General features: G+C 40.7%; 4 protein-coding genes across 5 annotated transcripts; 3 read left to right on the forward strand and 1 right to left on the reverse strand.

Moving 5' to 3' along the window:
* The first annotated feature begins 1,518 nt into the window (after positions 1-1,518).
* On the forward strand, positions 1,519-5,598 carry tnfrsf18 (tumor necrosis factor receptor superfamily, member 18). The gene is made up of 7 exons (XM_080461870.1): positions 1,519-1,663; positions 1,822-1,947; positions 2,054-2,185; positions 2,361-2,463; positions 2,594-2,664; positions 2,794-2,916; positions 3,484-5,598. The coding sequence occupies exons 1-7, from the start codon at positions 1,531-1,533 to the stop codon at positions 3,600-3,602; spliced, it is 807 nt and encodes a 268-aa protein (XP_080317996.1). The 5' UTR covers positions 1,519-1,530; the 3' UTR covers positions 3,603-5,598.
* Positions 5,599-6,553: 955 nt separating this feature from the next.
* arl8ba (ADP-ribosylation factor-like 8Ba) lies at positions 6,554-12,883 on the forward strand. The gene is made up of 7 exons (XM_080461756.1): positions 6,554-6,746; positions 9,874-9,954; positions 10,052-10,125; positions 10,238-10,331; positions 10,439-10,506; positions 10,660-10,730; positions 10,962-12,883. The coding sequence occupies exons 1-7, from the start codon at positions 6,624-6,626 to the stop codon at positions 11,009-11,011; spliced, it is 561 nt and encodes a 186-aa protein (XP_080317882.1). The 5' UTR covers positions 6,554-6,623; the 3' UTR covers positions 11,012-12,883.
* Positions 12,884-13,148: 265 nt separating this feature from the next.
* edem1 (ER degradation enhancer, mannosidase alpha-like 1) lies at positions 13,149-22,392 on the forward strand. 2 transcript variants are annotated; one of them, XR_013935308.1, is made up of 13 exons: positions 13,149-13,765; positions 15,659-15,731; positions 15,918-16,021; positions 16,814-16,985; positions 17,085-17,268; positions 17,376-17,550; positions 18,078-18,198; positions 18,283-18,453; positions 18,544-18,617; positions 18,741-18,837; positions 19,679-19,864; positions 19,975-20,206; positions 21,784-22,384. XR_013935308.1 is itself a non-coding variant. In XM_080462333.1 (12 exons), exons 1-12 carry the CDS (start codon positions 13,296-13,298, stop codon positions 20,062-20,064), a joined length of 1,917 nt encoding a protein of 638 aa, XP_080318459.1. In that variant the 5' UTR covers positions 13,149-13,295; the 3' UTR covers positions 20,065-22,392. The 2 variants fall into 2 exon arrangements, 1 of the variants encoding a protein (XP_080318459.1); XM_080462333.1 differs by having other exon boundaries at positions 19,975-22,392.
* On the reverse strand, positions 22,378-26,532 carry gnat1 (guanine nucleotide binding protein (G protein), alpha transducing activity polypeptide 1). The gene is made up of 9 exons (XM_080462337.1): positions 25,711-26,532; positions 24,676-24,718; positions 24,453-24,594; positions 24,208-24,365; positions 23,983-24,111; positions 23,724-23,853; positions 23,478-23,631; positions 23,174-23,390; positions 22,378-23,098 (listed from the first exon to the last, which is right to left on the reverse strand). The coding sequence occupies exons 1-8, from the start codon at positions 26,081-26,083 to the stop codon at positions 23,200-23,202; spliced, it is 1,320 nt and encodes a 439-aa protein (XP_080318463.1). The 5' UTR covers positions 26,084-26,532; the 3' UTR covers positions 22,378-23,098; positions 23,174-23,199.
* Positions 26,533-26,841: the final 309 nt, after the last annotated feature.

Here is a 26,841-nt window from a genome sequence, read left to right on the forward strand (position 1 = left end):
ATTCACCTGGGTTGGATAAGCTATTGTGTTTTTCACATTTTGCATTATTATTTATTTATTTTAGTGGTGTGTATTGTAGACAACATAGAAAGAATATAGTTGTATTGGGCAATTTTTCTCTTACTTTATGTATAACAACATGTATTCTCCTAAATCCTTTGCTTGACAATACGGCTTTAGTAGCAAATGCCAGACTATAAAAGTCAATACGCTACCAAATTACAGTGGCAAAGGATCTTCCATATGCCATGTATCTCAACGTCACTGTCTGTGGCTTTACAATGACTATTCACTGTGGCGGCGGTCTCGAGCCTCGTGCAAAAACGTCATTGACAACGTCACAACCAAAGAGAGGTTTTGAAAATGCAGTTGTGGTTGAATGAGTGACAAAGTGAGAAGTGATGAAGAGTGCTTGAGAGTAATTCAAACCCCAAACCCTATTTTCACTTTATCTCAGTGCAGAGACCCACGGGCACATGGAAACTGAATTCAATATCAGTACATCTGATATAGCACATCTTGACAAAGTTTAAATTTACAAAGAGAATAAGTACAATATCAACATCATGCCATTATCAGCCATGCTTCTGGGTGTAAAAACTAGTGAAATGTCAAAAAAAAAAAAAACATGTCTAATGTCTGCGGTGCATATTCTTTATTGGAAGTTTTGACAAAAAGCCTTCAACATGCATGTTTATTTTTTGCTTTTACAGATTTATCCTTACATGCCCCTCCACAAACGATAAGAGAAATACTATTCATACTGAAACTATGATTATTACAGTAAATAAAGAAAAAGGGTTATTTTAAGTGAAAACTTTCTTTGGTCACTTTTATACTTTTTCTCTGTTGGGCTGTTTCGGCTCTCTGGGCAATGTTTCACACCGACTCCATCTAAATCACAACAAACACCATTCTGTCAAGGTTTGGTAGCATTCTGGCCTCGCAGTGAGGATATCTTGGGGCTTTTCTGTGTGGAGTTTGTTTACATGAGGCGGCCATGCAGGAGTTTCCACAAGTGGTCCAAAAAGGCTAGGTGACTCCAGATTGCCCATAGCGGTGAAGGTAAATGTCTTTCTCTCAGAGTCTGTCCTTTTTTAAACTATATAGAGGAGGAGGAGTGTAGTGTGAAAGATTAGCCTTGCTCATTAACCTACAATGGTGATCCAGCAGTGGGATTTGCGCCAGTAAACTTTGCAACAGAAACTTCAGTGTGACTTCTCTAACCTCCAGGCCACCACTGCCCTAAACTCCACAGAGCAATATAGAAGTATAAATTGACGTGACTTCTTACATTTATTCTGATCATTTTGGATAAAAATGAGGCATCAATATGTGGTTCGAGGGGCCATATTGTGAATATAACTGTAATTTGTGATTAAGACCTCCCACTACCTGAGAGCTGTTCATTGTTCAGTCGTGGTCTTTCACTTCCTGAGCAAACGTCGCACACACCACATGCTCTGACGTGAGCAAACAGGCTACATAAATACCCTGAGTATGAGCCACGGAAACAAAACACTGGTCGTGATGTCTTGCCTGAACCGCTCCGTGGCAAATGTGCCCGTATGTGCTCTGACCTTTTGGATTATAGGACTCGTCAGTGGCTGTGGACTTAACCAGATAAAAGACAATGGGGAATGCTGCGACATGTGTCCGCCCGGTAATACAAACTGAAAAAGATAATATAACTGTCTTATAGTTCATGTTGATTTAGATATTGTTTAATGTGTTCACGGCATCGGTGACAGTTTGTACTTAATGTATTGCATCAATAATCTGGAAAAAAGAAACTGATTTACACTGTTTCTCTTTTTAAAGGTACTCATTTGACGAAATTCTGCTCTCGGGGTCAGAAAACCATTTGTGACCCCTGTGCCCCAGGATTTTTCTCAGATAACTACCACAGTTTGGACAGATGTGAAGAATGCCAGTCATGTCAGCAAGGTAACACACATCTATGATGCTAACAATGCATTAAGCACGGCGGATGAAGACAGATGAGTGTGTGTCGGCTACAAGTCCTGTGGTTAACATTTCCGTCTGTCCACAGTATATACTAAGAATTGCACACGGACCACAAATGCAAAGTGTGGTTGTCGCCCCGGTTTCCTGTGCTCCAACAGTAAATGTTCGGATTGTGTGGAAAACAAATGCGCCAGGGGCTATAAACTGAAGAAGAAGGGTGAGTTTGAAGATTTTGAAGATTGTGACGTTACTTTCAGAAGTTTTCAGTATTCTAATATTGCTAGTGGAAATAAATGCTGGTCAGATGTAATTAGCTGCAAGAAAAACAGGTCAAATTCTCTACAAGTCTGTCTTGTCCGTCCTCATCTCCATTCATCTATCAATGTTTGCAGTAATTTCCTCAACTGAACGGTTGGAAGAATATTCATACGAGTGTGAGCCTTTCTGCCCTGAAAATAATTTTGTTGATGCGGGCACCTGCAAGCTTCGGACACAGTAAGATCCATTAGAACAAGATGAGTCACAATGACTGAGTGAAATATTGTGTGTGAGTGTAATATTGTGAATTAAGAGTGAAATATTGACGTACCAAACAACAGCAACCTAAATGATTTGTGTTCACCAGGTGTAGTGAACTTGGACTCGCTGAACGGTTTCCAGGGAACGAAACTCACAACTCGGTTTGTGATAAACCCGGTATGTACAGGTCACAACCAAACCAAACCATGTTCAGCTATTTTTACAGTAAAGTCGTCCTGATTCCATCCACCATGCTTGATGGCAACACGATTGAATGAACTTAACTGTGATTTGCCTTTTTAACAGAGACACAGAGAGGAGGTTGGGACTCCATTCACATCTTTCTTGGTCTCGGATGTATTTTCTTGTCTGTCACCTTGCTGTTTCTGTCTTACCAAGGTGTGAAGAGGGTGAGAAAGCGCAGAGCAAGTAAGTAAATTCACAGGAAAAAAAAAAAAAAAAAACCTTTTGTTATTGTCACTTCAGCTCGGTTTTCACAGTCTTCACCAAACTTGCACTTTCAGCGGTTACAACTGTTTCAGAACATTATTTCCCAAAATAATTTCTTTCAAAAATCAAGATATTTCGTCTGTTCAACAAACTGTTTTATCATCAGCACACTGTAGAAGTAAAGTCCTGAAATTTAGTTTTATCTACAAATGTAATTTTTTCTACTCCTTTTCTTTTTACATTTGTTTCACTGAGTGCGACTAAACACTGTATTGTCAGGTAAAATGCTCCATGTTCACACAATCAATAGCCACAGTCATTCTTCCCTTCTTTGATGTTGAGCCGGGCTACTTTATTTTGAGAGGAGTTTCTATTGTAGTATCTTGGCCGTCCAATAGTCCGAAAATTAGGAAATCCTCTCAGTATCTCACATTATGGCAAAAGATGTCGCAGTGGAACTGGGGACTACGTGTAGTTTTATTATTATGTGGTTAACTTTTGTGGTGCTGCTACTAAAACCATTGATTTAATCTGTGTCTGCTGTAGATAAAGTCCCTACGGTGGTGGTTGCTGCTATCACCGATGACTTCCAGCTGTCAAAGGAGGAGAGTGGACACCTGTTCATCGTCCAAAATGAATGTGAAGACAGCAAAAGTGTTTACTGACCAGCTAAGGATGACATGATCAGTGTGCCAGTTAAAATGACTACAACTACATTGATGTAGTTCACCAGACTGTGGGTGCCACTGCTGTGGTGGTTACCACTGGTGTCTCTCAGCAAGACAGGCTGGGGTCGATTTCTGACGGCGGTTCCTCCGTGTGCCAGTTTGGGTTCTCGTCCGATAGTTTTCTTACACAATCCAATGTATTTGTTTCATTGGTGACTACGATAGCTGGAGGTGTAAGTCGTTGGTTCTAGGTGGTTCTTTGTCTCTCTGAGTTAGTCTTATGATTAGTTGAACAGGCTCTACTCTACTCTTGTCGCAGTGTCGGCTCGGTTGGATTCCAGACCCTAAGAGCCCAGTCCGGATAAAAGGATGAATCAATCTGTCGATGGAGTATAGTCTTTTTAAAGAAAAATATTTTATTCATTTCTGTTCTATCTCAGCATGCATGTACATGTTGTAAAGCTCTAGCCCGTGCCGATGCCAATTCCAGCTTTAGGGAATAAAAAAAATTTGATAACCGATATAGTGGCCGATTAAATTTTCTAGTGCTGGGGTGACGTGTTGACGTAAATACGTTAATTGGTAATGATGTACGTTGACGCATGATGACATCTGGCCGACGTCACAGCAGAGATAAAAGCATGGACGTCTGTAAACAGTTCCAATAATTTTCCTTGCCAGTCAAGGCCTTACTAAGCCTCAAAGCGCCAAAGTCGCTGTATCGCCACAGGATAGTTTACACTCGGCTTTTCACTGTTCACTACTTCACTCTGCAATGGCTAGCTGGAGCATGACATGAAAGGAGTTGGAGTTGGAGTGTACTGGATACGAAACACAAGTACATCAGAAAAATGTCCACACTTACTTTTCTGTTAGTGAAAATTAATTGTGGAAAATTTAGTGTGAACATCGGCATCAATCGGCCAGCATTTGGCCGATTAACTATTATTCTCAAATAACTATAATCGGCTGGATACATGTCGGCCGATTAATCGGTCGGGCCCTTCTATAAACGTGTTATAAGACGGAGTTGACAGTTTAACATCCACTCGGTGGGATGGAGATAACACAAGCGCGGATGTTTACATCCTAAAGTGCTATAGCTTCTGTTACAGCAGAGCTACTAAACCACACAGACCTCTCAGGCTGTCTGTATGGAGAATGCTTCCTGCCACACAGGGCATCAGCTAAATATAGGAAAGACCGTACATTTTTTAATGCAACAAATGTTTGGAAAAAGATCCCTAATAAATGTGATATCACTGCAACTCGAAGCTCTGTTACAGTAAAACAAGGCAAGGGAGAACATTAGTCATGCAAATCTTCAACTATTTGAAGTCTTTTAGTATTTCCAAAGGTCCTACTTCTATTTTCTAGAGTTATTTAATAACAATTGTAAAATACATTTAATTCAATTATTGTAAACGGGCTTATTGTAAAATGCTGCTCATATGTGAGTAACAGGTTTCTGAAGTCAAAGCTACAAACCTGTTAATAGACATGAAGATACTGAACTGGGTATAGTGCAGATTAAATCACATCCCTTTAATTACAAGGGAAGTTTCATCAAGACTTTATTATTTGATAATCTGATTGTACTTGACTTTATAGAGGGAATTTAAAAAAAGAGAAAACTTTTGGTTTGTTCTTTCAAATGAAATTATAAGTTCATATGAGTTGATGAAATCATAGATTTGTTTGTTTGTGTTATTATGTGCTAAATCACAAGTGTTTTACTGATACTGATTGCTTTGAGAAATGATAACTCATCCTAATATCAGTAACCTAAAGTGCCATTTCTTTTGAGTGAAATCTGATATACTGGAATTTGCTCCATTCATATTTATTAACTAATCTATGAGTTACTTGATAGGATAATGAAATTAAAGAAATGTGTTTGTGTGGAATTCTTTGTGGCAATCTTTTTTTTAAACTCCACTTTTTGTAGTATACTTTGTTTTCAATGACAATAAAATCTTATTCCATTCTTTTGACGTGTTTTGAGCTGATATTTTGTGCAACTGAAGTTAATTCAGTGATATAACCTGCAAAAGGGACTCATTATTATCTACATTTCAACAACATACTTGAAACTAAAATCAGAAGGGTAAAATAATTAATAATTACTTTAGAAATATTAGCGTTACATCCATCCATCCATCCATCTTCTATACAGCTGATCATATTCAGGGTCACAGGGGTGCCGGGGCCGATCCAAGCTTGCTTGGGGCAAAGGCAGGATACACCCGAGACAGGCCGCCAGTTCATCACAAGGCAAATACACAGAAACAGAAACAGACACAACCACAAACACTCACTTTCACACATTGGGACAATTCAGGGTTACCTTGCATGCATGTTTTCGGACTGTGAGAGGAAGGAAACCCCCGCACACCTGGGAAGAACATGGGAACTCCACAAAGAAAGACGTTGTTGGTATTTGAGACCATGACCTTCTCTGTGATGTGAAAGAACTAACTACTGCCCCATTGCATCAAGTGGTAAAATGGATCTATCCATTGTGAAGTATGTGAGGGGGTTGGATCAAATCATATTTTAGAACTCTAAAATGTATTAGAATGTGTTATATATGTATATGTATATCAGAATATATTCCTAGATATGTGTGTGTATACTTGGATATAGATTATTTATGTTGTGTAGATTGTACATTGTTTTCTTTTGCATGTATTTCGGACCATATATGTTTTGTTTTGACACATGTGGAATGAATAAATGATCAATTAATCAAAGAAAAAATGAATTTTGTTTTTAAACGAAATGAAATTGAAAAAATAGATAAATTCCTGCTTATGCCATTTCATTGACCTTCAATCCTTTGTGCCAAAAGCACGTGTTTCATCGGTGGGTGCAGTTCCCCGAACTTTCCAGTCGGGGCGCTGCAGAGCACCACACGGCTGACCTGTCATATGACCGGCTGGTGTCCCACTTCCCCTCTTCCTCGCAGGGCAACGCCACATCTGACAGGGAGGGAGAGAAGCAGACACGAAGCACGAGATGCTGGCACTAATAAACCGGCTTTTGGACTGGTTCAAGTCCCTGTTTTGGAAGGAGGAGATGGAGCTGACGCTGGTTGGCCTGCAGTACTCTGGGAAAACGACATTTGTAAACGTGATCGCTGTAAGTCTTCACCTGCTGCTAGCCGCCGGGCTAACGCGGTGCTGTTAGCCGCTAAAGAGCTAATAATGGGGGAGACGGGTAACGGGGTGGGGGGGGGGGGAGGCTACTCACACTGTCTGGTTCACGTTGTAGCGTCGCAGCATCCGGAAAACACACCTGCAGCTCAGGCAGGTTGTCAGCTCAGCTAACCGCGTCTCGGTTGTGATTGTTTGGCACGAGCGGTAAACAGTCAAGTAATCCAGACTACCGTCTCTAATCTCACAGCAGTGGGATCGTTTGAAAACAGGTGAACAACAACAACAGTGTGAGGTGCAACCAAGCCAGGTGGATCGCTCATTCCCAGACCTCCACAGCTTGGAGTCTGGGCGTCACTGTGTGGAGTTTTGCATGTTCTCCCTGAGCTTTCATGCGTTTTGACCGGGTTCTTCTGTTTCCTCACACAATCCAAAGGCATCCATTCGAGAATGGTCGATATTTCTAAATTGCCTTCACACATATTCAGCTGGGATTGGCTCCAGCTAAATTGGAGAAAACAACATTGAAAGTGGATGACTGCAGTGTCCCCTGCAACAGGGCTGACTTCTTCCCTCACATAGACTCACACAACTGATTTAAAGCAGCTGAGAATTATCATATGAATGCATTAGGTCTATTGGAGATTACTAGAAATGCTAATGGAGCAACATAAGGCTCTGGGGCCATACCTGGCCCCTTTGGATGTGCTTGACTGGCCCCCAGTGTGTCACTGGGAAATTGTAAATCTGATGAACGTTAGTATGCATGATACATGTAGTAATTTATTACATTTAAATTGTTCTTTTTTTCCCCCCTCCACGTTATTGGCCATTGATGCGTCATCGGTTCGCCGCATGGTGTCTCGCACCTTAGCCAGCAGAACAAACAGTCACCTCGCAAATCTGGTAATTCACTGTGGGGAAAAAAACAGTTTTGTTTTTTTACTCAACACAAACACTTGGAGGAAAGGAATCGCAACTCCAAGACAAAAGACTCAGAAAGACAGAAAAAATTACATAGAGCAACAGTAGCTCATTAGTTAGTGACAAACGACTTTATATCAAGAGATAATCTTCTAATTGAGCGAAACTCAAGTCGACTAATGTCTCGGTCCTCCATGGTAGAGCCAACTTTTCATGTGGACCCTGGGGATACATTCGTTACCCACCCCTGTATTAGACGAACTCCTTCTTTGTTTTATTTGCTTAATTACAAACACAAGTTTAGTTGCATATTGTGATAAATGTGAAGAGACATATCGGCTTTGCTGGGCAGCGTGTGTTTCTCAATAAACTGCTGCTTTGGAGTGAAGCAATTTGCATCGTTCAACGACAAGATTACAAAGGCACATTGTGAAAAACACTTCCCTTAATCCATCTCTCTCAGTTTACACACATTCTGCTCCCCCCCCCCCCCCCCATAGTCAAACTTTCCAGGAACTGTGCTTTGTTTGATATGGTATATTTTGTATTTGAAATGCATTTCAGAGACGTACTGATCATTTAGAATCTTGGACATTTTTGAGTCAATTTGATTCTGGAACTGTATAATTTGCAACTCATTTATATGATGAAGTAATAAAACACAGGTGGAGGATAGAAGAAGCAAAGCCTATAAATCATGTCAACACATTTGTGATGCAGAGTAGACATCAGGTACAAATCTGAACTCGGTTTACTTAAAGCCAAAGAGTTACCAGTATATTAAGTGGACATGCTGCACGAGGGGGTTATGTCAAGAATGTTTTGAACTTTTGACACCCGTCATGACTTCAGAAATGTCAGTTTTCAATTCAATTTTGTATTTTAATGCGATCTGTTTTCAGGGAATCAATGCTACAAATACAAAGACGCGATTTGTAGACATCAGGCTTCAGAATAATGCGACTGGTATTTCTGATGTTTTTGAAGCTATCATGGATTACTTGTTGATGAAAGTACATGTTGGTCACAGCAACTCTAATCTGCACAGGTCAAGCAGTTTTGGAGTAATTATTCGAATGAGCATTACTTTAACACAGTAGACTTAATGGGTGTATTTATGTCATGCGGGCCAACACTTCTCCTTTAACAAACGCAGCAGAATCAAATCATGAGTGAGGAGTTTGAATGCCGACTCTACAAAAGAAGAAATATTCAGTTTGTGAAATCAGATTTCCCAACAGACGAGGCGTTGAGAGACACGAGTCTTGTCAGAGAGAGAAGTTGGTGTTGGGACATAAGTCCTTCCTTCACACTCGAGAAGGAATCTGTCCTCGCTGCCAAACCGACACGAAGTTTTGGCAACGTGAATGGTTGTGCAGTGGGCGGTTCCTCCTCCTTCAGTCATGAGACGGCCGTACTCATTTCCACTTCATCATGTGACTCCAACCAGTCATGTGCTGGGAAGTGTGTGTAAACCACACAGCAGCTTTACAAAGAAGGGAGTGCAGAGAGAGCATACACAGCTTGGGACGTTTGTCAGTTTTGTTCCGTCTGTGTTTGATGAATTTAGTTTAACGTGAGCTTTTCTTCTCTTTTGTCTCCACAGATTTAGAGTGAGTGATATATTCTGTAAACTAGTGTGTTAATCTCATCTGAAGCAATAACGTTCCCCTTAAAACTTTACTTGTGATTGATTCAAAAACATGAAATACTCTGCTTTGAATTTAATAATGTTTTATTTTAGGATGTTAAACCTTAATGTTAAATGTTCACTTTATTTTTCATGCACCTTTTTCTATTTACTTTTAGTACGAGCCCGTTTGATGTTTGAGTATAGAATAAATGTACATTATCTAATCTATAAAAGTACCAGAAAACTCTTTCAGCAATTTGTAGTTTTCCTTTATGAAAAAAACAGTTTTCTCAGTTTTAGGCTTTTTTTTATACTGTAATATGAATCTATTATACATCTGCATGACCTCTCATGAATACATTTGTCTCTGTTGTTGTGCTGAAACACACCTGATAATGTGGTATGAATGTTTCCAAAGTACATTATATATTTTCTCTAGTCTCTATGGGCTCAGTGATTATGTAAAGATGCACTTTGTAATAAAAATGTAGCCGAAAGTTGTGTTTTCTGCAAAGGGAAGCCTCCGTTTCCTAAGAAGACATTTGTGTGTTTCCAGTCGGGGCATTTCAGTGAAGACATGATCCCCACAGTCGGGTTCAACATGAGGAAGGTCACTAAAGGAAACGTCACCATCAAGGTTTGGTTTGAGTTTATCAATCACTGGAGACTTTGATTCGTGACATACATGACTTTTATTGATGGTGTGTGTGTCCCCCCCCCCCCCCCCCCCCCAGATCTGGGATATCGGAGGACAGCCAAGATTCAGGAGCATGTGGGAGCGGTACTGTCGGGGAGTAAATGCCATCGTGTGAGTATATGACGTCTACCTGTTGAAACGTGTCAAATGTATGAGAGAGAATCCCCAGGAAAAAAAACACTGCGAACTGGAGAGTGACGGATATTTGTCAATTACTTTGTAGGTACATGGTTGACGCAGCAGATCCAGAAAAGGTGGAGGCATCGCGAAATGAGCTTCATAATTTATTAGACAAACCTCAGTTACAAGGAATTCCAGTGAGTGTTTCCACTGAAATTTTGAGAATGTCTGCCGTGGTCATGTTGATCCAAGCGTGGGTTTTTCCTGCGCTCCTGCAGTTTCTAAAGTATCTGTGTTTTTGTAGATTTTGGTTCTTGGTAACAAAAGGGATCTCCCCGCTGCGCTCGATGAAAAGCAGCTGATTGAGAAAATGTAAGTATGAAACACTACTACTACACTACTGCAATCTCAACGACACCCTCTACTGTCGATCTTATAGCTGTGTCATACTTTTAACCAACAGTGAATAGAACAGATGATGATGATACATTACTCATTGATTGATTTATGCACCTTTTTTTTTAGGAATCTGGCAGCTATTCAGGACAGAGAGATATGCTGCTACTCCATTTCCTGCAAAGAGAAAGACAATATTGGCAAGTGGCATTTTTATTGAAATCACATTGACATGTAGTTTGTGGCTGCGTAAAAAACGTTTAACTTTGTAGGCAAGACGGATGTTTGTTTGGCATGCACCAAATATACGAGTCGCTAAAATGTTATTGAGTAAAAAAAAAAAAAAAAAACATCATTTCATCCAGTTGTATAAGAAATTACTTGGTTGTGATTCTCGTACTGACTCTTCCATCATGTTTCTTTGACTTCAGATATCACACTTCAGTGGCTCATCCAGCATTCAAAAACCCGCAGGAGCTGAAAATACAGGAGTGGGTTTTTTTTTGTGTTTTTTTTCCCCTCCCAACTGTATTTGCCATGTTACTGTCACGCCACACCCTCTTCACTCTTCTCTGGTGTACCTCACGTGCTGCACTGTTCTACTTGTGTCACTCAAATTTGTTTTCCCTTCGCTTCACTTTGTAATTTAGTCTTAAGTCCCGATGACGCACTACTCTAAGATTCAATTCTGGTACCAAATTTAAACTATGTAACCGGCATTATACTTCTTTGTGAAGCTTTGCATTAACATGGAGGAAGAAACTACTTTCTGGTGTCCCTTTTAATATTCAGGCATTATCTGGTTTTATACGGCCCAGATCTTTGTAACAGTTATTAGACATACAATACCGCCCCCTTGTGGGAGAGTTTGTGTCAAACAGGCCCCATGATGACAAATGTTCCCCAGAGATGAGCGAGCTGCCGCTGATGTGAACGTGCAGGTTTTCAAAGTACTGTCAAACTCTGATTGTCTTCGACTGTCGCTCTTTGCTCGATCAGGTTTCTTTCCCTTCTTTCAAAGATGTGTTTGTTGTTTTAGAAAATTGTGGGTTTGACATAGTCAATTTAGGCAGGTCTGTATAAATATCAAGCTAGTATAATTTTTACCAGTGTGGGACGTGTGTATATGAATATATGATTCTATTTAAAAGTCTGAATGTACAAAAAGTAAAACTGCTTGGGGATGTGCGGATCATAGTGGCCTCCGTTTGTAAGTAGCCTCCGTGGAATGATGTCTTTTGTGCTGCCTTCAAAGCTGAGAGAGTGGCAGAATTTAAAGTGCCTTGTGCAGCGTCTCTCACCTATGAAGCAAGGCAGCATGCAAGGTGTGCCTACCTGGGTAGAGAGAAAGAAAGAAAAAAACAAAAACCACCAAGTCCATATATTAAAAAAAAATAAAAAGGCATGCTTTTTAATTTAAAATGTTTTGAGTATTTGTCTACCTCCACATTTCCACTGCATCATTCTGTATTGTTTTGCACAATGTAGTAAACATTGAGGTAGTAGTATGTCATGCTACTGCGGACCTGGCTGCTTTGACCTCTGCTGAGCAATATTGACGATCACAACAGGACGTTTGAATCGGGTCCAACTGTATACACCCACGCAGTCCTGATAAGAGCCTTTATCAGATAAAATGAATGCACCTGTACAGGTCTTTAAATAGTCCCGGCATGAAGGCACTGAACCTGTTCTTAAAGCAATATGAAAGGTTTGTTTCAGAGGGTACATGTTGTACTCACACAAACTGTGCGGCAGGCGATCTGACATGTATGAAGATATAGCCCAGCCTTTTATTTTGAAGCAATTTTAGGAACTGGAGATTCACTTGCTGCCCTGTTATTTTTGTTGTCTTGTTATTTACACATGACCTCATGTTAGCACTTGACATAAATGATTAGGTGTTTATGTGAAGCCTTGGCTGACCTATTTAATCTTACAGATTTCTATTTATGTACAGGTGCATACGCTTTTGCCCTTTTAGAGTTTTAGAGGAAGACATCAAACATGTACACCGACGTCCTTCAAAACGAGTTTGATATCAAATATTTAAAACATTTTCTGATGTTATGTAACATTTTTTTTCCCTTTTCTTTTGGTATATTTATTTAATGTACTTCCAAACTCTTATTTACTTTTATTAATTGACATTCACGACCAAATATATGTACATCAACTTGAGTAATTAGTCACTGCATATCAGCCTGAATGTCCTTCTTTCCTATAACAAAAATAAAACATGACGAAAAACATAACGTTAACACAGGGACTTCCACACCATCAATGACGTTTAGATTTTAACAATGAATTTGGTGCCTAGATTGTTATAAACTAGCAATAAACTGTCAATCGTATGAACGATGGGGATTATTATTTTACATTACAATGATACTTAAAATTCTTATTTTTTTTCCCCTTTGCCTGCTTCTCTCTTTCATTCTTGTGGCTGTTTTCTATTGGGCAACAACTCAAATAAACTAAGACACGTCCGAAATGCCACGAAACGTAACCAGAGGATTGACAGCTGCTTGTCCAATCATCAGACGAGTCCGCCTCTCTTCGCTGTGACGACACACAAAACGACCAATCAGAGTGCAGGACCGGGGAGGGGCTGGTTTGTTGACAGGAAGTGCGTGAAGCGGACTCGCTACCGCCTCAGCCTCCTGTAGTTTAATTCTGACAAAACGGCAATCTTTCACTTTTGTCTCTCGTCTCGGAAGTATGTGGACGTGAATTATGCTTTTTCAGATCGACCCGAGGCAAAGATGCAATGGAGGTCGATAGTAGTTGGTCTGGTGGTCTTGAGAGTGTCTGTCAGCTGTGTGCTGTGGCTCGCCTTCGGATTGGGACCTAATGTCAGCTGGGGCTTCAACTTCCACCTCGGATTTAATCTGCACAAATTAGACCTTCTTTTCGGGGAGGAGAAGGACACCGACCCGAGGGGCAACTCGTGGACCCAGCGCATCCAGAACCCCAAGTATGAAGAGACGGCGACCGCCTGCCCGCCGGTGGGACGGGGGTCCCACAAGGGCTCCTACCGGAGCTTCTTCGACGGCAACAAGGACGAGTACGTCCGCAGATACAGCTCCTTCCCGGACACGCTCAAAACGAAAATGAAAGGCATGGCCAAAGACATGTTCTATTTCGGATATGACAATTACATGAAGTACGCGTTCCCCGAGGACGAGCTCAACCCCATACTCTGTGAAGGAAGGGGACCAGACGTGCTGAACCCGTGAGTCACTGAGAAACTGCCGCACCTGCTGCGGAGTCGCACCGGCGAGCGGACACGCGCTCACCCAACTGTCCGGTGTGACACGCGCTCACCCAACTGTCCCGTGCGACACGTGCATTTGCATACAGTTCGCAAACAAATGAACCTTAAAGCTGCTTCTGTCATCGCTGCACTGGTGATGTGATTCAGATACAGATTTACCAAAAACTCCCTCACAGAACAACGCATTTTGTCAGCAGCAGTTTTATTTATTTATTTATTTTTTAATGATGACTTGGTAGTATTCATGCATCTTTATTATCACTTTATCCAACGTAGGGTTGCAGGAAATAGTTACTCCCAACTGAAGAGACACCCTGCACAGGTCAGCAGTCCATCACTGAGCAAACAGAGACCGAGACACAAACCTTCACACCTACATGCAGTTTTTAGAGTCACTGAAGAACCTCAAGAGCATGTTTCTGGACCGTGTGCAGGGAGAATATGCAAACTCTGCACAGTATGGCGTTTAAGCCCTCATTTGAACCAAGAACCGGCTCTGTGTGAGGCAGGAGTAGTAAAGATATGTCTAAACTGCTTCTTCATATTTATTTTTAGAAGAAAATTTATATAGAATAGGAAATCACCATAAAATAAACTAGTACATTAGGGCGGCACAATTCTAAAAAATATATTCCTAAGCCCTCCAAGGTTTCCATTTAATGCCACGGTTTCTTCTCAGGTCTTGTCAAGTAAAAATAAATGTCTTTACGTGGATAAATTGTCATTGGGTGGCCTCAAAAACCTTTGATAATCGTTAACACTACATGATAATGGCGTCATGGAAAAACTTGCCAGATTAAAGGTTAATATTTCACAAATTCACCTCACATACTCATACACATGTACATGGAAGATTTCGTGAGATCTTTATTTCTATTTTATCAAAAGTTTAGTACTCTCAAATTATAAAAGGAACTCGTCTTTGTTTTCAGTCTCTAAACTTTTTTTTTTAATATTCCAAAAGTCTGTGCAGCGTACACAAAACAACCGTGTGTTTTATAGCAGTACAAACACACATTTAGGCTGACTTATTATCCATGGTGGTATAATGGACCTGAAAAATAGTAGAATTTTCTTGCAATGTGCGAACATGCAAGCTAAACTATTATTCTGATTCATTTGCAATCTTTTTGTGTAGAAACTTGATGAAATCTTTCACTGCCTTTTCTTATTGTTCAATTTCTGTATGTTTTTTGTCATATGGTTTGTGTGACCCCCGGGAAACTTTAATCTGCATGGGAAATCTTCTTGCGCTACACAAAATGATGATTGCTTCTCGTGAGGTCAGCTACTCAAACTCTTTGTTGGTGAGATGGAAAATGAACTGGAGTCTTATTCAGATGTTCTGTAGCTCTTTGGCAGAAGATGAAGTAACACAACAGCTTTCAATTGAACAAAATTATTAAACAGTATGTCTACTGTTAAAACAATTTGTTCTTTCTCGTCTGCTCTTGCTGAAACTTCAAAAACGGTGCTGCAACTCGAACTGAATATTACCTTGTCAGAAAATGTGTCAGTCTCTTGGCTCTGTGTGTTTTTTTTCTAGTCTGTAGGGAGGAGGCTTTCATTGATTTAAATGTGAGATTAAGGTTAACATTGATTGGTTATTAGAGAAACAGCTTGGGGATTTTCTAACTATGAAAATATTTCTGAGCATGTTCTGATAATGATTTCTTAATGGAGAGCGACAGGTTTGTTTCAATGGGATCTCTCAGGCGTTTGTGGTTTTAAATCGGACAGTTCATAAAAAGACTGTTGTTCTTTCCGTCTCCTCTGCATGACATATTAAGATCACATTATCACTTCAGCTTGTTGCTGGATTTTTATTTTGTCCATTTGTGCATGACGCAGGTCAAACATCAACATAAACGATGTCTTGGGCAACTACTCACTGACACTCATTGACACCTTGGACACGCTACTGGTGAGTATTTTTTCTAAAACGTTGTGTATTTTATCACACAGTGATGCCCTTCAAAGCTGACACAGTTTCATTTGCGACAGAAACAAGGTTTCACATAGAACCTCCTGTGCAGCATTAAGTGTTATACTAACAGATAAAGTGCCAACAATCTTGTTGATTTTCTTTTTTTTTTTCCAACTACACCAGGTACTTGGAAATGTGACCGAGTTCCAGAAAGCGGTGAAGCTGGTTATAGATACTGTATCTTTTGACAAGGACTCCACTGTGCAAGTCTTTGAGGCAAATATCAGGTACTGATTTAGAGTCGAATGGAGTAAAAACAAGCTGATAATCTATTTGGTTAAGTATTGAAATCACAAGCGTGCAGGTATGAACTGCTGAATTGCATTTTCCCATTTGATTATTTTTCTACAATTACAAAAAGCTTTAACCATTTATTAAAATCCGGGTAGCTTAGAATCTTTGTCTTTCACTTTTATTTTACACATTTTATTTTCCTGATACATTGGAAATGGTTACTCAGTACCTAATTTAGGAATTTTGTGTTTGGTAGATTATTTCTCTGTTGTAACGATGCTTCTTGGAAATAAGTGTTATATTCTGTGAAAAGCAGGTCACATCCCTCTTTTCTTTTTTTTTTTTTTTCTTGGTGCTACATTTGTCAGGCACATGCATTTGTGGGAGGAGCGCCGAGCGCCGAGACACAATGTGTTCATGTAACAAATGGGAGCCGAGTAGCAGGTGGGAGAATCATGTAGAGCCACAACAGGCCTGCGCCTCCTACTCACGCTGCTCACCGGCCTCCTCGCACACTGTTACGATCTTCCCATGATGCCATCTGTCACTCACACACTCGGCCTTCCTCCTTAAATGCATTTTCCTTACAAATGTGGCATAGAAAGGGGAAAATAAAGTAAAAACAAAGCGAAAGAATGTTTGCATATTGTCGTTAACTGTGAAGAATATAATCACAAGAAATTAAAAAAAATAACTCGTAAAACCAATTAATCATATAATTTTTCTTTGACGATGTTTTCTGGAGTTTTATTGATATGCTTGCTAACAAAAACTGTACTTTGAAGGATCTTGGGCAGCCTCATCTCGGCTCACATTCTGCTGACAGACCCCAAACATCCGTTTGGGAAGGTGGGCTTTGAAGGTTACGATAATGAGCTGCTGCACCTGGCTCACGATCTGGCCGTCCGCTTGCTGCCGGCCTTCGAGAACACCAGCACCGGCATCCCTTACCCCAGGGTGCGTGAGTCTGTGGCGGAGACAAGTTAGGAGCAGATTTGAATCATTCGGTCAGGTGAAATTCCAGTCGGCAGCTTTTGCTCTGTGTCTTGACCACAGGTGAATCTGAAGACCGGCGTTCCCGCTGACAGCATCAATGAGACTTGTACTGCAGGCGCCGGCTCCTTGCTGGTGGAGTTCGGGATTTTGAGCCGCTTGATTGGAGATTCCACATTTGAGTGGGTCGCTCGACGGGCAGTCCGAGCTCTGTGGAGCCTCAGGAGCAATCAAACCGGTTTGTTGGGTAAGAACAAGCGGCGTGATTTTCTCTCATTGTCCCTCCCATGCTGGGTTGAATGGAAGGGAAAACTTGCAGACTTTTATTGAACCTTTTTGTTTTTCTTTCTTTAGGGAATGTAGTTAATATCCAAACAGGCCAGTGGGTTGGCAAACAGAGCGGCCTCGGCGCTGGTATGGACTCATTTTATGAGTATTTGCTGAAATCATACATCCTGTTTGGGGAAAAAGAGGATTACAGGATGTTTCAGGCTGCTTACGAGAGCATACAGAACCACCTGAGAAGAGGGTGAGTTGCACAATGAAAAAAGCGGTTGCAGTAGATTTTGTGTCCGTTACCTTTGAAGGCCTGAAGGATGACGTGAATGCAGAGTTGAGTGCGACATGATTTTACCACGTGTACTAATGCCAGTATTTCGAAAATTCAAAACATGTTTAATCTGGTAGAACTTCCATAAGACAATCTAATTTAAAAGGGTCACGGTTCAGCTGTAGACTGAGTTTAGCAGAGTTTAGCATGCTGGTCACTTTAGTTCTTACCGGGTTGGTATGAAGAGGAACTAAAATTGTTTGTGGTATTATTTTCTTAGTCATGTATGTAAATGATCAGTTTATCGTACTTGACTCAGCCATGTGACGTCTGTTGGTAAGTCTCAACCACAAAGAAAAGACTTTCTTCCTCATAAGTAAACTTTAAGCAAGGCACTAAACAGATCCACTGTGTTTGCATCAGTGTTTGAAGTTAATGAGGAGAGCGCTGCCAGCAGACACTCTGCTTTAAACCAGTTCTGTTTTGTTTTTTCTGTGTGCCTCCAGGAGAGAGTCGTGCAATGAAGGAGAGGGTGACCCGCCTCTCTACGTTAATGTGAACATGTTCAGCGGTGAGATAGTGAACACGTGGATCGACTCACTTCAGGCCTTTTTTCCTGGGCTGCAGGTGAGATTACTCACTCTCAGCTCTGAGTGTTGAATGTAAAAGTGTGAAAAATGTAAAGTGACGCCGTGCTCTTCTGCCTGAAAGGTGCTGAATGGCGATGTCGATAACGCCATTTGCCTGCATGCCTTCTACTATGCCATCTGGAAGCGCTTCGGGGCTCTGCCGGAGAGATACAACTGGCAGCTTCAGGCTCCCGACGTGCTTTTCTACCCTCTGAGGCCGGAGCTGGTGGAGTCCACTTACTTGCTGTACCAGGTGACAGCACTTCCCTGTTTTTAAAACGGGACTACCATTAATTTTCTGTGAATGCACACAAGTCGTTTATTTCTTTGTTACTCTTAACAGGCAACCAAAAATCCTTTCTACCTGCATGTTGGAATGGATATCCTTCAAAGCCTTGAGAAAAATGCCAAAGTCAGGTGCTGATCATTCACATTTCATATTTTCCATTTACAGAGAAAACAAAAAAATATGGCCCCCTTTAGATTTCGTAGAAGCTTTTTTGGTTCACTTTGGGCTGACCTGAGCTGTGTTTATTGCAGATGTGGGTATGCCACTCTCCACCACGTGGTGGACAAATCCAAAGAGGATCGCATGGAGAGCTTTTTCCTCAGCGAAACTTGCAAATACCTTTACTTGGTGAGTTGCAGTCTGTCTGAAACTTGTTGAAAACGCAAGTTGTGTTCTGGAAGTAATAATAACATGAGATTTGGTATGCAACAACAAGCTGTTGTTGATTACTACAACAATCAAAATTACACAAGGCGATTAAACTGTTCAATAGGAATCCATTTCAATGATCTCACATTGTTTCAGTTGTTGCTTTGGCTAAATTAGTATTTGCATTACAATTTAAAATTGTGAAAATGCGTCTAATCTCACAGACTTGAAGAAATATCTATAAATTGACTTGTTTTCTTTACATTTCTTGAAAATTACTACATGAAAGCAGAATTTGTAGCAGCATCTAAAGCTTGGTATCAGCGCTACCTTTGTTCATTTATAGTCTGAGAACTTCTGAGAAGTCACATTTTAGCATTTGTTTTCTTTATAAAACTTCCCTTTCAGAACACATTTGTCTCTATGCACTTGCAGAATTCAATTGCTGCACATTTTATATTATTTTTCCATTTATCTGGAATGCTTTGCTTTTTGTTCTTCATAAGAATAAACTGATAAAATCATGCAATGTGAAATGAAACACCAGTGGCCTGTGGAACACAACATTTTTGATATTTACTTTTATCAAATTGGAGTTGAAATATTTTCCTTTGCCCCCGGAGACAAAATCATCAGACTTATCAAGATTTTTATAACATGATATAACAAGTTAAGATGCAGAAAGTTCCAAAACTTAGCAACAGTAATTGGTTTTGAAACGTAAGCTGTCCAAGCTTATCACACTTTGTCGCCAGCTGCTGCCAGAGTCTTTATCTATATATGCTGTTATGTATATAAACAACTCTTTAATGCATTGCAGCTGTTTGATGAGGACAACCCGCTCCATAAATCTGATAACAAGTACATCTTCACTACCGAGGGCCACGTCGTGCCTATAGACAAGCGCTTCAGGGAGAAACAGTGGAGCGACTTCTTTCCATGTGAGGAGGGAGCGCTGGCCGAGAGAGAGCCGAACAGCCAGCTCGCCCCCAGGAACATCAGCAATGTAAGGCTCTCGGCTCCATCTCAACTCCTTCTTCTCATTATTGCTTGTAGTTGAACGATAACGCTGAACCGTCAGTCACATTCACGTCTTCCTTTGTGTCCTCTTTGCAGTGCGACAGGATCCCAGAGGAGCGACGCTTCACGCTACCATTAAAGAGCGTCTACATGAGGCAGATTGATCACATGGTGGGGCTTTTTTGAGTAACAGCACGGGGCTGCTGAAGCCAGGCTCAACAAGCCGTCAGTGCACCTCCACATGTGCGGATTCGGTGACCACAGATCCGCCGGAGGCGGAAACCCTTGTGCCACTTGCTTTGCTGCTCGGGATCCAGACAGGAAACAGGTGCTAAGTGAATTCTGAAAACACTTTGCTGTGTTAAATTGAGACGTTATATTGGGTATTTTTGCTTTCTGGTGGGAGGAAATGTAGTCGACAAACTTCTGCGTCATGCCGCATAAATGTTTTTCCGCTGGTGACAAAATGAGATTGTTTTTGGTGGTTTTACAATTATTGAGTTCATGTGGAACAAAAAAAAAAGTATCTTTTGTGTGTTAGTTTGTTTTACATTGCATGTATGGGTTTGAGTGGTTACGTATTGAAAAGGTACAGCTGAGCTGTAACTCATAGTAATGTTTCTGGAAACAGTGCCATCTAGTCACACATGTAAAAAGTAGTAACTTACAAAAATGCTCACCTCTACAATTCTGTCTGAACGTGATTAGTGCCTCTTTGCAGTGGATTCACGTGAGTTGATCAGTACTTTTATACAAGGGCTGCAGGTATATACACACACACACACACTTTGCACACACTTGCAAAACCTCCTCCTGAACATGTATTACATCGTGCCTGTAGATAAATCCTCATCTTTTGGTTTTTAGGAATCATGTAGACACTCTCAGTCAGAACATTTGAATTTTTTTGTTAAATAGCAATACTAGCCTTCATTTTAACAAAGTCCGATCAGCACCAGTCTTGGTTTTGTTTTGCACATTTCATCGAGCGAAAGCAACTGCTTCCTGCCTGCTAACACACGTTTGATCAGACTGTGTTAACCTCTCAGGCTTCTAGTTGAATTATGTCTTTTCATGGGCAAATGGATGTGGCTGACTGTGGGAGAGACAGTTTCAGGATGACTTGTATAAAGTGCCTTTGGATCCTTCCAGCCTCTCTGGATGCTGTGCAGTTCATATTAGTGTGAACGACATGGCAACTGTTTCCATTGTTGTTATTGCAAAAAAACAAAAACAAAAGCGTCATTCCATATATAAGAACACTTTGACACTGATTATGACAGCATACACTTTTTGTTTTAAACATTATGAAACCAAGCCATACATTTTTTTTGTCTTAATGTGTTTTTATCACCATCATGTCTCTGCTAGACATCTAGCATAGTATTTTGTTTATTGTTTAGACAGAAATAGTTGGTTGTTGCTTCTCTTAAGTGCACATCTTAACTATTACCTGTCACGTGGTGAGAACTCAGGGGTTAATAACAAACACAAGAATCAAAATGAACCTTTTAAAAAAATGTTGTCGCCTATAATGTCTTAGAATATCATTAGGTATTTATGTTGTAAACGTCACAACTTGGTTGTCTGCAGTCAGATAATAGCTACACTGATGTACACTGCTACTGTGAATAATAACTATTAGTCCACACGAACAGAAAACTAAAATCCCATTACCTCTTGGACTCTCTTCGACTGAGGTGAATTTTGTCTCTTGCCAAACATGCTGAATATAAATGTAATTACTATCAAATACTATCAATCGCATCCAAACAAAGACCTTTCCTTGGCTGTGGGGAGACTGTTAGTTATTTTCTCAAGTGCTGTTGTAATTGTTTCAGTACATATCTGAAGTTTCTGAGCCACCGTAGTACCACAATCACATTTTTTTTCTTTTGTTCAAAGGAGTAGTTGGACATTTTGGGACGTTCACATTCTTTTTTGGAGTCAAATGCAAAAACGATCATCCTGGACTTTCTGTGCAATACTTGCATACGGAACGCAAATGGCAGCACCAGAAGTCTGACAGGACTTCACCTTTATTCCTGGACTTTAAAGTATGATGTTTTTATACTGTGTGTGAAGTTGTTGGCGAACAGTGAAAGTTATGCTGCAGTTTGTCTAAAAGGGGCCACTATACTGTTTACAAATGTACTGTCAGCAGCCGTTTAGCGCCACAGCGGAGCATCAAGCATGGCTTCGTCTAAAGACGGCAAAAATCATCTGAGAAAAACTTATAACAAAAACCTAGAGATTTGTTTTAAGGCAGATTAAATGTTGATCAAATTTGAACTAAGCCAGACTTGCTGTTTTTCTGCAAAGGGAAACTAATCAGCTGCTGATGGTAGCTTATTATTTATTTCTTTTCTAACTCTGTGTAAGAAACCCGGGGAAAGAAACCTTGAGAATGATCAATTAATCTGTGCAAAACTAAACTTTCTTAACGGGTTTTAACTGTTAAAAGGAACCTGTAAAATTCTGTGAAAATAATAAATGAGAGAAGATGAACAAGACATTGCAGTGTTGCTTTTAATATGTGAAAAATGGAAGAGAACTGTTTTTTTCTACAGAAGCTTTAATAACATTAATCAAGGTGTTTCTGTACAATAATGTCGGCTCAAAGGCCTTAAGTATTTCAAATGGGTGTTAAATACATCTACTTAACAACGTTCCGGATCAACATGATATCGCCACAATACAAGAACCAATACAAGGTCAGTTTCATTATATACATCGGCTCATTTTCAACTATTGCATAAGGATAAGTTTTCTAATCGACGGAGATTGAAGTGCATATGCAGGTGATGAGGCAATCTTGTTGGCTCTTTGCCTGAATACTGATCATTTACTGGAGCATAGAGCCAATGCATTAGCCTGAGATCTATTCACATGTACATATGTGAGAAGAAATCACTTAATGCCGACAGAAGCTTTGATGTCTTACCTACAGATTGGCCGGCCCTCCAAAGATGAGTTCAAAAGGCTCGAGAGAGGAAAAGTTAGCTTGACTAAACTTCATCTGAAACCTGCGTTTTCTGACAAAGAATGTGTCTTCTAGTGTCGACTGGCAAAAAAAAAGGTCTTTGGTAAAATTTAGTTATGAACACAACAAATTGAGATTTTATGCGTTCGCTGGTTTGAAGACGGCTGTTCAAGGGGACACTCTTCATCTTCAGTCCGCGGATCGATTGCAGGAGTGAGTCGGGGCATCACCAGCACCCTGGAAACGACAGACACTGGTTAAATCGTCCATTTCTTCAGCTCCCTCGTGACTTCTAATGCTCGCTTTGCCCACCTTTACTTGGTCTCTGGGCACGGCTCTTAGAAGAGACCACAATCCTTCAGGTTTTCTTTGATGATGATGTCGGTTACGGCGTCGAACACAAACTTGACGTTCTCCGTGTCTGTGGCGCAGGTCATGTGGGAGTAGATTTCTTTGATGTCCCGGCGCAGGTTCAGATCCAAGAACTGCATCTTGATGTAGTTACCAGCATCCTCGTAGGTGTTGGGTCCTGAGCAAGACAGTGCAGAGAATTTTGATTAATCGACTCAGCTTGTCGCTTTTATTATATTCCTCAAATTAAATCATGGGAGCTGACCGTCGTATTCAGGGAAGCACATGCTGAGATGAGCTTTCTTGATCTTCTCGATGAAGACGTCCTTCTTGTTGAGGAAGAGTACAATGGAGGTGGCGGCAAAGTAGCGGTGGTTGCAGATACTGTTGAACAAGTGCAGACTCTCATGCATTCGATTCTGAAAGAGAAGTCAATTCAGATTCCAGTGAAAACACGTTCGGGTACGGCAGCTGCTGCTGAAGAAGAAAACGATATTTGAAGTTGTCGTACCACTTCATCATCCTCCACCAGCACCATGTCATAGGCGCTCAGAGCCGCAATGAAGATGATACAGGTGACGCCTTCAAAACAATGGATCCACTTCTTCCTCTCTGACCTCTGACCTCCCACATCAAACATTCTGCATGGAAACAGAAACATGTTTTCATTGGGGACGGTGGGTGTGGGGGGGGGTTCCCCTCTTGACCAGTGCAGACCCACTTACTGATTTATTGGTCTTATCCACATAAGAAACATCCCACCACCTCACCTGAAATTGAGATCTTTGAAGGAAAACTGGGTCTCAATGATACCAGTGGTCTTCACTCTTGATCGCAGCACGTCCTGCTCGGTTGGTACGTAACCTGGTTGGACCAGTCGCTCCAAGTCATTCAGGTAGCTGTGGATAAATAAAACATTCAAAAATTCAATAAATAATTTTTTCTTCCAATATTGGGATCGCTTTCACTCGAAATCATCTTTTTTTTCTTCTTACTATCCAGCAGAGTCGTTGAGTTGATACTCTGAGGCTCTGTCAAAGCAGGCCTGGATCCCGGAATCCTTCCACAGGCGCAAGATGATGTCTGACATTTCTTTAGGCATGGTGCCTTCCTCGATGGTGTCTGCAAGATGCATGAGCTTCCTGGCATCGTCCTGCGGGGTACGATTCAAGAGAAGCCGGGTTTAGATCAATTCCCCGGGAAAGAGAAGTTCAGCCCATTAAGCGTTTGTGGTTGTTACCTGCTGATCGGTATGGCCATAGTTCATGTTGAGTGTGGTCATAGCCTTGACGATGGCCATGATGGACTGCAGGGTGTTGCTGTAGATGATGGTGATGAACTCCAAGCACTCTTCAAGCGAGTAACCATCTTTGTGGATAATCCTGATGAGTGGAAATAAGTAGCATTACAATGTAGTTTCTCAATTCAAGAGCAGATGCGATGCTCAAGTGCCGTTGTCTTACTTCATCTGTTTGACAATAGTGCTCTTGCCCGATTCTCCAGCACCTGCATTGAAGGAAAAAAACCCACTTGAATCCAAAAATATAATGATAGAACCGTGTTTATAATCAAACTCAAACTTTCTACTATTTATGAAAAGTATATGTGAAATAATTTCTGTGTTTTCATGTTTTACATAAATGATCTGCACTGAATCCCACCAGCTCATTATACATCTTACTTCAAGCCTAATCCTTTTTACTGTCCGTGACCTACATTTGAAGTGAAATGATGAATCAGAGAATGAAATATAATCTGTAACATGACATCTTTTCAAAGCCTTAGATAAATTCTATGAAAGTAGAATCTTTTAACTTTTAAGCATATTGATTTACTTAAAACCTTTTAATTTAACCTTCAGTAAACACAACTATTCCTGGATATATATTTCATCCCAAAAAATTAACAATGACGAGAATCCTAATTTACAAAATAATACAATAATCGCTTTGTTGTAATGATGATGACACATTAGCGCGGCACAGCCATGTTATCTGTTTGGGTTATTATGTTGTGACCTTCATGGTTAAGCTCATTGTGCCGGACGAGCTTCTATCTCAGGATTAACAGAGGATTGTCTTGAGTGATTATCAAAATGTTTCAGCAATAGAGAGACACAAATTATGAACCCTTTACTTTATTCAAATAAGTTTCCCCCCCCCATTCGTCAGGCCTCATGAAATTAATGAGGTCGAAACACTTTACTCAACAGCCTGTTTGTATGATTACTTAGTATAGAATACATTTGAGTGTTTAAAACATTAAAAAAAAGACCTTTTACTTGTTTGATCATATAGTAGTTTTATGAATCCCCATTTATTCTCTTTTCTTGATAATATTAACAATATTTGTTGATAAATTATGCATTTTATATTTTAAATTCGTAACAAATTAAAAGGGTCCTTGATTCTACATTGTCAAATGATGAAGTTTAGTCTTACAGGGCCTTAGCCACATCGGCCCTCTGTTCTCCATCAGCCCAGCTCATCTAGCTTTACCTAGCAGCAGCAGCTTGACCGTTCTTGCATCCTTGTCGGCGTCCTCCTTCAACTTCTTCTCCAGCTCTCTGGAGCGTTTCTCCTCAGCACTAGCTCCAGCTCCCATCCTGCTTCCCCCGGCTTGGACCCCTCTGCTTAAAATAAATAAATGGAAGCGGGTCCTAGCTGCTTGCCTACGCCGTCCAACTGTTGCCGTCGACCACGCAGCTGATGAGTCAACTGCCTGCAGCTCACACTGAAGAAGGTTTGGGTATTTTCCTGTCTTAGGAAAGGATTTTGGGCGCCGTCTCCCCACCTGACCAGCGGTGGCCAATGGAGAACAAGGACAGGGATGTTTCAGGGCAGAGCAATAGGTGTGAGGAGAGGCAGACATGCATCAGTTGGAGGAGTGATCCAACCTTTAGGGGGACTTTGCTGTGCTCAGCGGAAGATGAACATCGGCTCAAGTACTTATCTCCCTACGCTGCTCTCAGGGTGTGTTTAAAAGAGATGCATGAAATTGTTTGGTCCTTGGTGCTTTATAAGGCTGAGAACTTGGTTACCCAAATCTATTTCTCACCAAGATCACGATACACATCAAATCTGTGTGACGATCACTGCAATATCCAGTGTTTTGGTGTTTTGAGGGGCGACGTGGTGAGATTAAGTTTCGCCATCTGTTAATAAAAAAGAAAGAAAAAGATACAGCTCCTTGTAGTGCATCCACGACAACAGTCAGCTAATTATGCCAATGACATGTAAAAGTCAGACCTCAAACTTTCATTCTGAACATGAAGAAAGACACACGGGCATGTCTTTGCGGATACTGCAGACTGAGTGAACGCTGATGTGCTTAAAGAGATTTGCAGTTTCACCTGACAGATCTTATTGACCTCAATCTGAAGCTGGTTAAGGATCCTAATCTTCTCACTTCCAATTATGTTTATGCATGTTTGACCACCGGACTACATTTCTCTACACATTTTCAGGTCACTTCACACTCACATTTTGGTTGAAACTTCTCCACGTAGACTTTAACATTAGTCATGAGTAATTTACCCTTTACTGCAGAACTGATTAGTACACACATGCAATACTGGATTCAGCACCAACATGCTTTAAAACTTTACTCAGGATCTTTGTACTGCGTAG

The sequence above is a fragment of the Lipophrys pholis genome, assembly GCF_963383615.2.
Source record: "Lipophrys pholis genome assembly, chromosome: 4".
Taxonomy (NCBI): Eukaryota; Metazoa; Chordata; class Actinopteri; order Blenniiformes; family Blenniidae; genus Lipophrys; species Lipophrys pholis.

Excerpts from the sequence above, each read along its gene's own strand:
- tnfrsf18 (XM_080461870.1), top strand. The coding sequence starts at position 1,531 with ATGTCTTGCCTGAACCGCTCCGTGGCAAATGTGCCCGTATGTGCTCTG. Across the intron at positions 2,464-2,593 it reads ACCTGCAAGCTTCGGACACA|GTGTAGTGAACTTGGACTCG; the intron begins GTAAGATCCATT and ends TGTGTTCACCAG. Across the intron at positions 2,665-2,793 it reads CTCGGTTTGTGATAAACCCG|AGACACAGAGAGGAGGTTGG; the intron begins GTATGTACAGGT and ends CCTTTTTAACAG.
- arl8ba (XM_080461756.1), top strand. The coding sequence starts at position 6,624 with ATGCTGGCACTAATAAACCGGCTTTTGGACTGGTTCAAGTCCCTGTTT. Across the intron at positions 10,507-10,659 it reads AAGCAGCTGATTGAGAAAAT|GAATCTGGCAGCTATTCAGG; the intron begins GTAAGTATGAAA and ends CTTTTTTTTTAG. Across the intron at positions 10,731-10,961 it reads CAAAGAGAAAGACAATATTG|ATATCACACTTCAGTGGCTC; the intron begins GCAAGTGGCATT and ends CTTTGACTTCAG.
- gnat1 (XM_080462337.1), bottom strand. The coding sequence starts at position 26,083 with ATGTCTGCCTCTCCTCACACCTATTGCTCTGCCCTGAAACATCCCTGT. Across the intron at positions 24,719-25,710 it reads GGTCAAGCTGCTGCTGCTAG|GTGCTGGAGAATCGGGCAAG; the intron begins GTAAAGCTAGAT and ends CCTTCAATGCAG. Across the intron at positions 24,112-24,207 it reads CTCAACGACTCTGCTGGATA|CTACCTGAATGACTTGGAGC; the intron begins GTAAGAAGAAAA and ends ATTTATCCACAG.
- edem1 (XM_080462333.1), top strand. The coding sequence starts at position 13,296 with ATGCAATGGAGGTCGATAGTAGTTGGTCTGGTGGTCTTGAGAGTGTCT. Across the intron at positions 15,732-15,917 it reads ACACCTTGGACACGCTACTG|GTACTTGGAAATGTGACCGA; the intron begins GTGAGTATTTTT and ends CAACTACACCAG. Across the intron at positions 19,865-19,974 it reads CCCCCAGGAACATCAGCAAT|TGCGACAGGATCCCAGAGGA; the intron begins GTAAGGCTCTCG and ends TCCTCTTTGCAG.